The 13,875-nt window shown below is 48.5% G+C and overlaps 3 protein-coding genes across 3 annotated transcripts; all 3 read left to right on the top strand.

The window, feature by feature from the left end:
* Window positions 1–1,388: 1,388 nt before the first annotated feature.
* Window positions 1,389–2,174, top strand: LOC100191708 (uncharacterized). The gene has a single exon (NM_001137137.1). It carries the CDS (start codon window positions 1,494–1,496, stop codon window positions 1,827–1,829), a length of 336 nt encoding a protein of 111 aa, NP_001130609.1. The 5' UTR covers window positions 1,389–1,493; the 3' UTR covers window positions 1,830–2,174.
* A 6,371-nt stretch (window positions 2,175–8,545) lies between these two features.
* Window positions 8,546–11,495, top strand: LOC100275238 (uncharacterized). The gene is made up of 2 exons (NM_001149373.3): window positions 8,546–9,033; window positions 10,975–11,495. Exons 1-2 carry the CDS (start codon window positions 8,689–8,691, stop codon window positions 11,131–11,133), a joined length of 504 nt encoding a protein of 167 aa, NP_001142845.1. The 5' UTR covers window positions 8,546–8,688; the 3' UTR covers window positions 11,134–11,495.
* A 727-nt stretch (window positions 11,496–12,222) lies between these two features.
* On the top strand, window positions 12,223–13,042 carry LOC100501362 (uncharacterized). The gene has a single exon (NM_001196105.1). It carries the CDS (start codon window positions 12,230–12,232, stop codon window positions 12,791–12,793), a length of 564 nt encoding a protein of 187 aa, NP_001183034.1. The 5' UTR covers window positions 12,223–12,229; the 3' UTR covers window positions 12,794–13,042.
* Window positions 13,043–13,875: the final 833 nt, after the last annotated feature.

The raw sequence follows: 13,875 nt of genomic DNA, 5'->3' as shown, positions 1-13,875 counted from the left end.
GAAGCTTCCAATTTTAACATGCAGAGCCGGCGGTCCCACGCCAGCTACGGCTCACTGAACAAACTGTGAGATGTACTGGTGTGGTAGTGGTTAGTAGTATACTCACCACTCCGAAGTCCGATCTCCGAAGTACGCTGCCATTAATCTCCGCGTCTGCGTGCAGGAGCATCAATCCACCTGTTCTGTGGTTTTTGACCTTCGCATGGTAGCTGAAGATGCATGCAACGATTTCATTGGACATGGAAAAGCCTGCATCACACACAGCACCAAGCCACCAGCTGCCAACCTGCCCACGGGTAGAGGCAACACAACACGTAGTAGGGACCATCATGGTTTTTTTTTTTATAACAGGCGGCATGGATGGATCCCACGAGCCACACCACACGAGCTAACACCTAAACAGTAGTACTGCTAGCTAATAGCTATATCCAGAATGAGCATGTAATTGCTTTTTTTCCTTGGGAACCCATCAGCTCGAGTTATCGAGCGCGGCTGTTTACTCATCGGTTAGGAACTGATGGTACATTGACCGGTAAGAACTCTGAGCAAGATATACCTGAGGTTCTTGTGCGCAAGCCGTTCGTTTGAGCTAGAGAAACGGCTGCGGCTGCGGGTGCGGCTGCGAACTCTCTCACAGAGCACTATAGCAACAGTAGCAGCCGAACAGCTTTGACTAGGTAGTTGCTAAAAGGTCAGACACTGAGTGCCCGGGTGTTGGTCATTATCAGCGGAGCTACGCACGCTAATCAGCGTAGCTGCAACTGCTAGCATGCCGGGCCGAATCGTCAGTCCTGGGCATCAGGCCGAAATAAGTAGCCACCCCTTGGTCGCCGTCGCGGTCGCCGCCTCAACAATAAAGAGCAGCGTAGAGTGGTTGGGAACTAGGCCGCGCGAGCGTGACTGCCACATCCCAATCAATAGCCACGGAAGCGGAAGGGGGGCGGGGGCGGGACCGGGGCTCGGTCGATGCGGATCCGTCGCCGTCCAACAACAACGCGCCGACGCCGACTCCGACTCGCCTACATGTCCACCAACACGCACGGGATCATCCAACGCCGGTCCGACCGACCCAGCTCGAGCGCACGCACGCACGGCCAACGAACGCCGCTGGGCGCTGGCAAACTGTGGCGACGTAACGAACGCATGGCGCCTAGCCGCCTAGCCCGGGAGAGAGCGAGGCGTGCCAAGAGGAGGCCGGAGGCGGCGGCCGGGCACGAATTAAACGCACCGCCTTTTCCCGCCTCGACCGCCCGCTCGATCGCTCTCGCTCCACGCCTCCTCCACTCCACGGCTCCACCGGTCGTCGCGGCATCGACCGTCCTCCTGCTCGCGGTCGCTGGGCCTATATATATGCGAGCCCAGGCGCGGCGTTCGTCACCCGGCAGTCACACCTCGAAAGCAACAGCAAGTCAGCAACCTACCTAGCTAGAGCTATCACTATCAGTATCAGGTACCTAGAGCTAGCAGCAGCCACACCCACACCGTACGTCGGCATGGCTAGGTGGTCGTCGTCAGCTCTGGTCGCCGTCCTCGTGGTCCTGGCCGCGGCGGTGGCGTGCTCCGCGGCGCGCCCCGTCCCCGCGCAGCAGCAGCAGCAGGCGGGAGAGGACGTGAAGCGGCCGGACACGCTGCACGAGGGGACGGTGCTGATCCCGGGGATGGGGCGCTACGAGATCGGCAGCCACTACATCCCGGACATCGGCGGGCTGGACCACAGCATCCCCGCCGCCACCCACGGCCAGTTCCTCCCCGGCGCCGACGACACCTGGGTGCCCAACCCCGGCTTCGAGGTCCCCAACCCCTTCATGCCCGGCGCGGCCACTCCCTGAACACGTACCCGCGCTGGCGAAGGTGGCTCTCGGTCGATCTGATCGTCGCGCGCCGCCGCCCGCCCTGAACGAATAATACTACTAGCTACTACTCGCTCTGCTACGTATTAGCTAGCCGTGCTTGCCTGCTGCATGTACGCATGTCTTCGTGTGGCCTGTCCCACGTCTCTCTTCTAGTCTCTGTGCACTTTACGCTCCAGTGAAGTTACTGAAGTGTGCGCGCGCGATGCGTAGCAGATCTTTTGGGCCGGTAGTTGTTGCTGGAAGTGTACGTAGTATGTAGCCGCTTGTTTCTTGGCCACTATATATTATTACAAATAAAGTTTGATGGATGTAGTTATGGGCACAAACTTGCTACAGTTCATATTTTACATTAAAATTGTAGTTTTGTTATACTTTACATAGTCATAATCTGTATTTTTTTATTTTTTTCAAGAATAAAAAACAGATTATTTGATCCGTGCTGGTATAAAGACCATTCACACAATTTATAATTATTTTTACAGCGGACAATAAAAAATGACATGTCATGATATAGCGACAAACAACAAATCATAAAAAATAACAGTCTACTTATGCTGGTTAGCAATAGTGTTTTTCCATCACGTGCCAATTATCGTTAACTATCGCTGTCAACTGTCCATTGCCATCACTGCACTGCACCTTCAAAACTTGTCGTACGTCCTCCTCCTTCCCATGCGTCCTCCACACAATTTAGCGAAATATAAAAAAGTACCTACTAAGATTTGAATTACCTCTAGACACTACAGATCATGTTGATTTATATTATATACTACTTTCGTTTTTTATATTTATTGTTGTGCAGTTTAAGTTTGAACTAAACAGCGTTAAATAAAAAAATTCCAGAAAGTACAAATAAAATGTTTATAATATAGAAACTGTAGCGCTACACGCAACTAAGGGGTTGTTTGGTTTCTAGGGACTAATTTTTAGTCCCTCAATTTTATTCCATTTTAGTCCCTAATTTACTAAATATAGAAACTAAAACTCTATTTTAGTTTCCTTATTTAACAATTTATAAACTAAAATAGAATAAAGTGGAGGGACTAATGTTTAGTCCCTATAAACCAAACACCCACTAACTACCATTTCTTTAACGTGAAACAGTAAAGCGCGGTGCACCAAAACCACGGGCAGCACCAGCACCCATGAAGTTCAGGTAACGAGCACTGTACTTACTCCTTTTAATCTAGGGCGAAGTACGTGTGCTGTACTCATCTCCGTCCTGTTCTGGCCTTCTGGTGACCTTAATTCTCTTCGGCTTTAATTTGTGTGTGTGAAAAAGGGGTTGGATGAATAAAGAGCTAACTAGGCCCCATGAACGGAGGGGGTTTGATCACATACGAGAGGTAGATGTGCCAGCCGATCCACCGGACCACTTGTGTCTATAGATGTCACGGCCCGATGGGTAGTACCGTGTCTGGGCCAAGCACCGGGCACGCTGGGTCGGCATGGACACGACCCGATTAGCCCCTAGGCACGGTTAGGCACGACTATGCATAATTAGATCCAAGCACGACTAGTTAGCTATGTGCTGTTGTGAATCATTTAGACCCTTTTGGTGATGTTTTGGTAATTAATGACAACTGCTTGTGGGCTAACGATTCTTGGAGAAATAAGAATGCAGGGTTGGACCACATAGAACAGAAAATATTGGAGAATCATAAGCATTGGTTGTGGATCAAATGAAGGCAAAGGTATAATATAGGTTTCGTTTTTGCCGGTCTTGAGGAGTTTAGAGAAGATACTTGACCGGATTAGTAGGCTAGATAGCCGTACTATTAAGAGGGGTCAATAACTTTGATCTGTGTAAAACTTAGTGGCTCATAGAGCATCTAGTGGTTCTAGTGGTTGCATTTGCATGAGGACTAACAGTGCTTCAAATTTCTTGAGTTAAAAATTCTTTCAAAAGCGCGTTTGAAAAATGCAAAGTCTTGGATGCGCGGACCGTCCGGGCCTTGAGGGCGGACCGTCAGCGATCCACCAGAGGGGTCCGAAGTCTGATCACTTCGGAGCTATCTTGTTCCTTTGCACTGCGAACCGTCCGGGCCTTAGGGCCGGACCGTCCGCAGTCCTGACCAGAGAAGACTGGTTTCGGGTCAGTCCCTGAATTATAGTGCGGACCGTCCGGCTGTGTCGGGCGGACAGTCCGCAGGTGTCAAATATGGTTTGGACAGGGACTATGTGATTTTTTAGATTTGTACTACGGACTGTCCGGGGGACAAGTCCGGACAGTACTGTCTCAGGTCTCAGACCGTCCGGCCTTATAGGCGGACAGTCCGCCCGTGTTAACAATTCTTGGTCCGAAGTCCAGGTGCTTCTTGCTGTCAGGTCGCGGACGGTCCGGCCTTGATGGGCGGACTGTCCGGACCTAACTTTTCTGACAACTCTGACAGATTTCAAACGGGAATTATAGCCGTTATGTGTACGGCGGACCGTTCGGCCCTAGGGCGCGGACCGTCTGCGTGTGCGCAGAACTGGTGCTTTTTGCTCATAACGGTTGGAATTTGGTGGGGGCTATAAATAGAAGGGTAGCTCGTGTGAGAGAGCTCTCTTGGCCATTCTTTGCACACATTGAGCTCATATGTGATCCTCCAACTCACTCTCTCACTCTTTGCTTGAGATTGCATTCTAGTGGGAGATTGAGGGTTCCTAGTGCATTTGCATCCTTCGGTGATTCTTGAGGCACTAGGTGGTACACCGAGCAAGCGTCATCGGCTTGTTACTCTTGGAGGTTGCTGCCTCCTACACGGCTCGGGTGATTGTCTCCGTCGAGCTCTCCAAGAAGATTGTGGAGAATCCGCGGTGTTGATTGTGAGGGGTTCGCGCCTACCTCGCCGGAGCGGCAAAGGTGACATTAGTGGAATCGAGGTATTGAGTGATTTCTTGTCCACTTGGCTCAAAGATCAAGCCGTGTCTTGATAGAGGAGCAAGTGAGAGCTTGAAGTCCACCTCAACGTGGATTAGGGGTGATCGGTAAATCACCGATACCACGGGATAAAATTCGGTGTCTTTACTTTCTTGCATTACTTATTGCCTTGCAAGTGATTAGTGTTTTGCATATTGTTCCTCAAGTATTCAATCTCCGTAGTTGATTCTCATACATTGTTTACTTGTTGTCACTAGAGAATTTATTCCTCTTGTTATATTGATTAAATTTACCTAGTGTTTTTGATTTTAGTCAAAACCGTCTATTCACCCCCCCTCCAGCCGGTGTCCTAGATCCTACAGATGTTCTCTTTTTTCTTATCTAGGGTTTTCTCACAAGGGTGAGTTTTTACCTAGATAGGTTTTTAATGAGTCAGCCATTGCACTAAACAACTCAATATTAACTATTTTAGTATGTTTTAACTGTGTTGGTGAATGTCTGACTAAAATTCTGTGGTGTAGTGCTAAATAGGCTAAATAGGCTAAATGGGCTAAACGGGCCTACCGTGCCGGCACGTCACGTCTAAGCAGTCTTAGTGCCGTGCTTGGGCCTAGTCTTAGGCACTAGTGCCGTGCCGGCACGACACGACTATTAAACGGGCCAAACGGGTCGTGCCCTAACCGTGCCGTGCCTGGTCGTGCCCGGGCCGTGCCGTGCCGGGCCACCCATTTGGCCATGTATACTTGTGTCTAGCGAGCCAACAAGATGGGTGTGCCGCTGTGTAGAGATGGTAACGGGGAATTCCCTCCATTAGACTGTTTCCAGCAATAGACGCTAAAGCGTCCAGTACGGTAAATCTAGAGGATGAAGTTCTACCCAATGCATGCAGCAATGTCCTCTAAAGGAGACGCTAAATATTAACGGACTCCTTTCATCTGGTAAATATGGCGCACAGGCGACTGCTCGCTATCCACTGTTCCCTCCCGTGTCGTCATCTCTCGTTCGCTCCTGCGCTAGCTCGGAAGTTTCCCATCACGCGTAGCATCTCCTTTCTGGTGTCGGCTTCGATGATGGCGAGGTTGTGTGTGTTATAAATGAATACGACACAAAGGGGATCAATCACAGAGAAGACACGGATTTAACGTGGAAAACCCCCTCTAAAGCGGAGGGGAAAAAACCACGGGCGTCAGCCAGCAACTTCTCACTATTTTCGGATGGTTACAGATCGCAGGAGATTTACAATTGAGATAATTATCTCCTGCGGCTTACAAAGATATTTATAGAGGTGAAACCCTAAAACGAGTAGGGAATTTGGATCACAGACTCAACAAACTCCACCTTGAGACAAATTCCTTGTAGCATCATAATAACAAACTCCACCTTAAACAAATGCATCATCATCTTGCCGGCGCCAGCAGCCACTAAGGGCTAATTTATAATACCAATTAAGTTTGAGCATAACTCAAACTTAGCAACAGAAACATGCTTTGTCAGCATATCAGCAAGATTATTATGAGTACTAATCTTGCATACCTTCACCAACCCTTTTTCAATGATACCACGAACGAAGTGACAACGAATATCAATATGTTTGGATTTCTCAGTAATCATCTGATCTTTGGTGAGATGAATAGCACTCAGACTATCACAATAGATGGTAATGCAAGACTTATCCACATAGCTCTGAATATATACCTTTCAACCATAAGGCTTCATGAGTAACTTCTGCAATTGCCATATACTCAGCTTCTGTGGTAGACAAAGCAACAGTAACCTGTAAACGAGCTTTCCAACTCACAACACAATCTCCAACAGTAAAGACATAACCTGAAAGAGATCTCCTCCTGTCTAAATCACCACCATAATCTGAATCAACATAGCCAACCAGACCATCTCCAGATTTACCAAAAAAACAAGCACTATAAGAACCACGTAGATATCTGAAAATTCACTGAACTGGTTTCTAATGCTCTTTACCAGGATTAGACATGTATCTAGCAACAACGCTCATAGCATGAGACAAATCAGGACGAGAACAAACCATATCATACATGAGTGACCCAACAGCACTAGAGTATGGAACTTTTGACATATATTCAAGCTCAGCATCAGTTTCAGCACACTGTTTAGCAGACAGTTTAAAATGAGGAGCCAACAGAGTACTCACAGGTTTACTTTTGACATATATCGCTGCGCTCCGGCCCAAGCCTTCCGGCGACGGGCCTCCGCTTCGCTCGCCAACTTGGCCACCTTCTTCAGAATTTGGATCACAAACTCAACAGTGTGGAGGAGCCAAGGCCAGACGCCGCCGCTCCACGTTGTCGTCTTGTTGCTCGTGATGTTGTCGTCGTGTTGCCCGTGGTGGCCGCTCCACGTCCTCGCCGTCGTCGTGTTGCCATGAGCGCTCGCGTGGTCGCCGGTGGTGTGCACCCATTTGCCGTGCCATCCTTCGGCTTTCCTCTTGGCTAGTCTCTGGAAAGACGCAGGCGGTGTACACACTTACCTCTCGACTGCAGCTGACAGTGGGTGGAAAGACACAGTTAAGGTACTCGACGTAAGTTCTTTGAAGAACGACCTTCGGTCAGACTTCCGCCTCGCCTGAGCACAACTTTGACCTCGATATCCACAACGGAGGACGACCGACATCATCAGACACTACAGAGCTGACACACTACTTAGAGAAGCTTTTCCCATACTTAGCATTGTGTCAACCACTATGATATGGGCAACCTCTCGCTAGGGGCTCGGGTACGTGACCGAGCCATCGGCCTCGGCTCTCAGCAGAAACCAAGCAGGCGTAAGTAAACAACAAATACCAGACTATTCCTCAAGCCATACCATCTATAGGGTTACGGTGACAACTCCTCACAGTGTGTGGCCGACTCCCGTCCTCCAGGCAGCTCCCCTTGGGGCTATAAATAGGATAGACCACAGCTTCTGAAGGACGGCAGACGAACACTCCACAAGTTTTCTTCTCCACATGGTATTGGTACTTGCCTCAATCAACCCCAGGGACTTGGGATCCTTCTCACTCACACTATGCTTGTATTCCCTACTACAAGCACTTAGGTGCGAGTAATACAAGTCTCATCCCCCGTTTGCTAGGAGTAGGGCATATACTTGCCCGAACCAGGATAAAAGACTTATGTCAACTCGCATCACCATCTAGGTCTGGGGCACGCGGTATTATATCACTAGTTGGTTAGGTCCTCGGTCCAAAGAGCATGAGTCTCGTTTGTACGCTTGGACATAAAGCCTCTCGCTTTGCTGCGCAGCGCCGCGACGGAAAAGGAATGCTTCGTGTTAATGAATAAGGTTGTCCACAACAAATTAAAATAGGGGATTTATAGTCCATATTCAAAGTGAAGTTAATGATAACATTAGCTAAAGGCATCCAAATAATCTAGCTAAAAGTTTAATTATTAGATATTTTTAGCAAATTAGATGATAGTTAGTTAGCTATTTATTAGCTAGCTAATTTCATTAATAATTTTTAGCCTACTAAATATTAAATCTAATGTATTCAAACATCCTAATACCTTATTTGGATACTCTCGTATTCATCTCAATGTACAAATGAGTATGAAAGTATCTAAAGTTCCAAACAACAAGGTCTAAGGTCATTTATAAGTTGTCGTATAAAGGGTCGTACAAAGTGATGTTTTGCAATGTATATTATTTATTTGGAGAGTGTATTTTAAAACATAGATAACATAAGCGACGTGCCTGATTCCCTTTCCTCCTCGCAGGTCGCGGTCCCCAGTCCCCTCCCTCCTCTCCCATGCTCCCGGCTGACTCACGCGACGCGCGCGACGACGCGGCAGAGAAAGCCAGGAACTCCAAAGGTCCGAGTTTGGGTTCGGAAGCCAACCCACACCACTCCACCACACCCTACTCGAGCGAAGCGAGCCAGCAATGGTGCATCGCAGCCGTGGGCCGTGACCGGCGTCGCCGGAGACTGGAACAACAATGGCTGTCGTGGCGCGCGCCGGTCTTGCGATGCCCCCAGCAGTTGTGCCGGCGGCGGCGGCCGCGGCCGCGGCGGAGGAGGAGATGCGGTGGCGGCAGCTAGACAGCGGCGTGAGCGCGGTGTCGTTCGGGTTCGTGGCCACCGCCATCCTCGTGTCCATGTTCCTCGCCATGGCCATCCTCGAGCACTTCCTTCGCCCCCCGGCCCACACGCTCGGGCACGCGCCGCCCCGGGGGATCCGCCGCCGACTCCGCTTCTTCCTCGGCCGCGGCGGTGAGCGTGGCGACGCCCCCGGCTCGGATCTCGAGGCGGCGAGGAAGCTCCAAGGCCACGCGCCCCTCGAGGTACGGCTACGGCATACTGTTCCCGCACGCTCTCCTCGCCTCCCGCCCATCCATGGCGCCACACTTTAATGATTCCGTCGCCTAACCTTTTTTTCCCCTCAGCTTTCTGTTCTCGCGTGGTTTGCTTTTCGCTACTCTGTGTGTCTGCCCATCTGATGGACCTGGTTGCGAATCTTGTCGTTCTGTATTCTCTGCTCCGCTTGAACATAATGCAGCGATGGAGCGAAGGCGTCTACTCCTAGCGAGGAAGATAAAACTGCAATGATGTCTTACCATTACCTCTAGCTGTTAAATAATTACCAGGTGTTTTGTCTGTGTACAGGGAAAGATCATGCATTGCATATAAAAAGTAGGCAAAGGAAACTACTTTTATCTGATACTAACATTTTACTATGCGTTTTGGTGTTGTCAGAACTCAGAACATAGATGCTGTTGTTCAAATATGCACTTGAGTTATACTAGGACTGATGTAACATTGTTCAGAGAGACCATATCGTATAATTATTTTAGTGGGCATGCCAATGTTGATTACTCCAATTTCACATATGCCCATCATGTACGTACTCTGCTTTTGCATCAATATTTTTTTAGAAATTTTGTTTTTATTATTTTCCTTTGGTAGCACCGCCCATTTATACTTGTCTCTGGAAAGTGGGGGAGAAGTACTTGTTCTGTGCTGTGTGAGGTTAGAGTAGATAATAATGGCACCAAGAATGTTCGATTTAGCATCTATCCTTGAATGCCATTCCCCTTCTATCTTCTCCAACTTTTATCCTACGGCTAAGTTCAGTAATGCATTTGTATACTTCAACACGAGAATCTTCATATTTCTCGTGAACCATAAATGATTGGGGCCTATAATCCATCAGAAAGGAGAACATGGGTTATGGAATTGAGAGGGAAATTTGGTGGACAACAGCAAACGGACAAGGGCCCATCCTTGTCTGCAGCCACACCAAAATGTTGTCCCTGTGTAGTTTAGGAATTGCAACCTTGGTTGTCCACATGAGTAAGGACCACAGCTACACAAGGTCCCAGTGCAGTCATCATTTTTGCTGCCACATTATTCGCTAATAATGCGGTAATGTGGAGCATCTTCTTATTAAGATGGCTCACCAGTTTTGTTTGCTTGTTTGTTTGACGAAAAGATGGATCAGCAGTCGAACTTAGTTACTGTTGGAGTAGCGGGGTTATACCATGGAGATATAAAAAAACATTTACTCACGTGAGAGGTGTATCAGACCACAAAGATAAATTATGTTCCTCAAACAGTATTGAAATTAGGACTATTTCAATCCAACTGCTGAAACATCGATTTCAGTTTACAGTAGAAGCTGGCTAGCGGATAGATCCATTGCCCTTATTTTCAGTTGCATGTCTATTGCTTTGCTATGAGAGTTCAGACAGTGTAATGTACAAATATGCGCTATGCAGTTCACATGGTAACTCGTATGAAACTTTTGCACTAACTGCTTGCTAACACTGTCTTGTGTTCTGGTATATTCCAGTGGTGGGAAATAACAGTAATTGTAGTTTGTAAGCAAACTAGCACACTCAATTGGCAAGCTGTACCCAAAAGTGGACAGTACTACCTGTGTTCAACTCATGTTCAGCATTAGTCCCTGCTTACCATTGCACAGGATCGACTGTTAGTGTTAACTGGGGGAGGTGTGCTAAACTATGTTGCAGGAGACTATAGGATCTGGCCTGAATATGTTTGCCTAATTAACTAGAGCGACTACAAGTAGGACACTGGTAGCCTCTTCTAGTTCTAGACCGGGTTTTCTCCTGACATGGCGAAATCACTAAGTGCACAAAACCCGTATCTATTTTGCAACTGTAGAACTCATCTGTGTGAAAATACTGCTCTTTACGGCTATACATAGATCTTGTGGACCACTTGAGGCATTCTCATTGACCAGTTGTTCATGATGCTTGCAGATACCTGTCTATCCCAAAGGCGTCTCGGTTCTGATGCCAGGGCAAGACATGCCAACGTTCATCGCGCATCCCGCCCCTGCACCCTGTCCCCCGGAGAGGATCCGATGGCCATCACACCAGCCCCCTCCTTTCGCTGGTTCCTCATCGAACCCTAGCTAGGCCAGGGTTGCTGTTGTCAGCCAACCACCAAAAGTCTGTTATCTGTAGAGGAGGAGGCCGGAGCAGCCGTGTGCCGATGATCCACCCACTCCGTCTCTCCGAGACAGGCTCTCCCCTCCTCTCTGTCTGTATCTGTACTGTACAGGTTTAGGTCTTGTTCTGAAGCAAGTTCTACACTGCTGCCCTGCCCCCCCTGCTGCATTGTGGCGGGCGAGCGGCGGCTGGTGGATCCGTGGAGCTGATCCCACTTGCTGCGTGTGTTATTAGTAGTAGATGCCTGATGGAGCATGAAATGTACTGGAAAACTCGCTTGGCAAATGTGGACCTACAGATGTTTCATTTCAGCAAGTCCTTTCTTCTGATATTGTTCGGTGATCGCTTCTCTAGTGCCACATTGTTTTATATGAGGCTGAAACCATTCACCGCGGGCAAAGGCGCCAGGCAGCGTGTGTGGCCGAGCAGCGCCCACGGCCCACCTGGTTTTGTTTTCCTTTCGGTGACTGATCGCTTTCGCTCCCGTGATATAAGGCTGTACTGTAGTGATTGGTAAAATAAAAAAAAATCAGAACGGTATGACTGCAACCTTTCTGATTGGACTACGCGCTGGACCTTGATACGCCCGGTGGTGAAGGGGCGGCCCGGCACGTCAGTCAGACAAGAGGCTCTGGAGGCAGGCAGTTCGACAGTCCAAACTCCGAAGCGGTCATTAGCGGCAAGAGCCCAGGGTGTCATTCGGTAGTTTGTCAGCGTGGGGATTTCGTTTGGATTTGCACTGACTGGGTTAATAAAAATCCACCATGGTTTGTGTTAAGAAACCAATTTGGGCCCCGAAGGCCCATGTGACCCATCTAGCCGAAACCTTAACTGTGCACTATATATAGAGGAGGACACTACCATTTGTTGTAACCAGTGAACAAAATAGATGAATAAGAATAACAGTGTCCCATATATCTTTGTGTCTCCTGTGTTTATGAGTTAAGGAGCCTTTGGACTACACTCCGTAGCAAAGGGTTCTTAACACGTTATCAGCACGATTGCTCTTGTGATATAGGAGTTCACAAAGGTAAGATGCAACGTACAGAGATATGTAGCAGGCATGTATTTTTTTCTCATTCCTTTGTTCTTGATTCCAAGTTTGCAACACGCAAGGCAGCAGCCGCCCATCGGCTCAAGTGCCGCTCGAGCACGCGGCCACAACAGCCACCGCACCGCCCTGCGCGCAGGCGAGCATGCGGGCACAACGGCCATGGCACCGCCACGCAGGCGAGCGAGCAGGCCGCGCTGCCGTACGCAGGGCACCGCCACGCAGGCGAGCGAGCAGGTCGCGCTGCCGTACGCAGGCGCGCGAGCACGGGCCCAGCCGCTACTACTGCAGGCGAAACCAGACATCGCCGCTCCGGCAAGTGGGCGCGCAGCCGTCGCAGCACCACCTCTACGGCACGAGGGCGTCGCGCCGCTGTTGCTTCAAAGGTGTGCTGACGAGCAGACGCGACCCCATCGTGACCGAGCACAGGCCATCGCTGTTGCGTACGAAGCTCATGCTATTGCTGCGCAGGCCAGCTCCCATGCGCCGCCGCCGTCCCGCGGCAAGCGCGCAAGCCAAGCCACTGCGCCACGAGCACGAACACACAGGTTAAGCCACCTGCGCCGTTGCAAGTGAATATGTAGGCGCGGCTGATTCCGCGGGCGGCGTTCCGACTGCCGCCGCTGCCACTCCATGGGCACACGAGCCTGCAGGCACCGACCGCCACCGGCGACACGACCTCGAAGATACGCAGGCTGGCGCGGGCACCACCGCCCCGAAGGCTGGCAGGCGCGCCAGCCGGCGCCGCAGCCTCGGAGGTAGGTAGGCACGACCGCCGCCGCCCCAAGTTTGCACGAACCGAAAATAGGAAGGAAAGAAAAAAAGGGTAACAGGATGGGAAACCCTAAAAACACCCTAGAATGGTTAAATGGCCCCTTTTTTTGACCGAAAATTGGATGTCTAATCCACTGTTAATTATTTGATTTTTCTTCTACCTCTTGAATTATATAAAATTCAAGAACAACCATGAAAATAATGAGAAATAGTTTCATGAAATAATTAGGATAAAATTATTCCTTGTTTATGCATTTATATATTATTTAGCATGTTATTATAATTCTTCACTTTAAGCTTTAAGCATTTGAATCGTCAATTTATATCACCTTTGCACATTTGCTATATTTTCTCTATAGTGCAAAAGAAAATTACAAGAAGTAATTTCCTTATACTATATCCGTATATGTATTTGAAAAGTAATTTTTAAAGAAGGCCTATAATACTTTAAAATTTACAAGAAGTAAATTTACAAGAAGTAATTTTCGGTCTATGCTTTTGGGCTAAACTACAATTAGAGGAAGCATTGATGATGGCATAAAAGGATCATGGATTGAAGGTAATTGTACAGTATTATTTATTACCTTTATGCAATACATTTACAAAATTACTAGTGCAATTATATTTCATGGCTATTGATTTTCATGAGAAGCATATACCACTTATAGGATTGCAAAGGTTTTGTATATACCACTTATAGGATTGCAAAGGTTTTGTATATATTTCAAATACAAAAATATGGACAATTTTAAGTATTGTACTCACATGAGAAATACACCATTGTTGTTGACTGCAGTCGCCGACAAGAAGTCGATTGAGGTGTGGCATATAATTGTTGCTGATTTGAAATCGCCGACTTCTACGTCGATCAATTAATATGCACA

This window comes from Zea mays, chromosome 7 (genome assembly GCF_902167145.1).
Source record: "Zea mays cultivar B73 chromosome 7, Zm-B73-REFERENCE-NAM-5.0, whole genome shotgun sequence".
Taxonomy (NCBI): Eukaryota; Viridiplantae; Streptophyta; class Magnoliopsida; order Poales; family Poaceae; genus Zea; species Zea mays.
Note: the sequence above shows the minus strand (reverse complement) of the source record. Positions and strands in the feature narration are given on the sequence as shown.

What these genes read in the sequence shown, in the direction of transcription:
- LOC100191708 (NM_001137137.1), top strand. Translation starts at nt 1,494, where the DNA reads ATGGCTAGGTGGTCGTCGTCAGCTCTGGTCGCCGTCCTCGTGGTCCTG.
- LOC100501362 (NM_001196105.1), top strand. Translation starts at nt 12,230, where the DNA reads ATGTATTTTTTTCTCATTCCTTTGTTCTTGATTCCAAGTTTGCAACAC.
- LOC100275238 (NM_001149373.3), top strand. Translation starts at nt 8,689, where the DNA reads ATGGCTGTCGTGGCGCGCGCCGGTCTTGCGATGCCCCCAGCAGTTGTG. An exon ending in AAGGCCACGCGCCCCTCGAG is followed by an intron (nt 9,034 to 10,974) that starts GTACGGCTACGG and finishes TGATGCTTGCAG; the next exon opens with ATACCTGTCTATCCCAAAGG.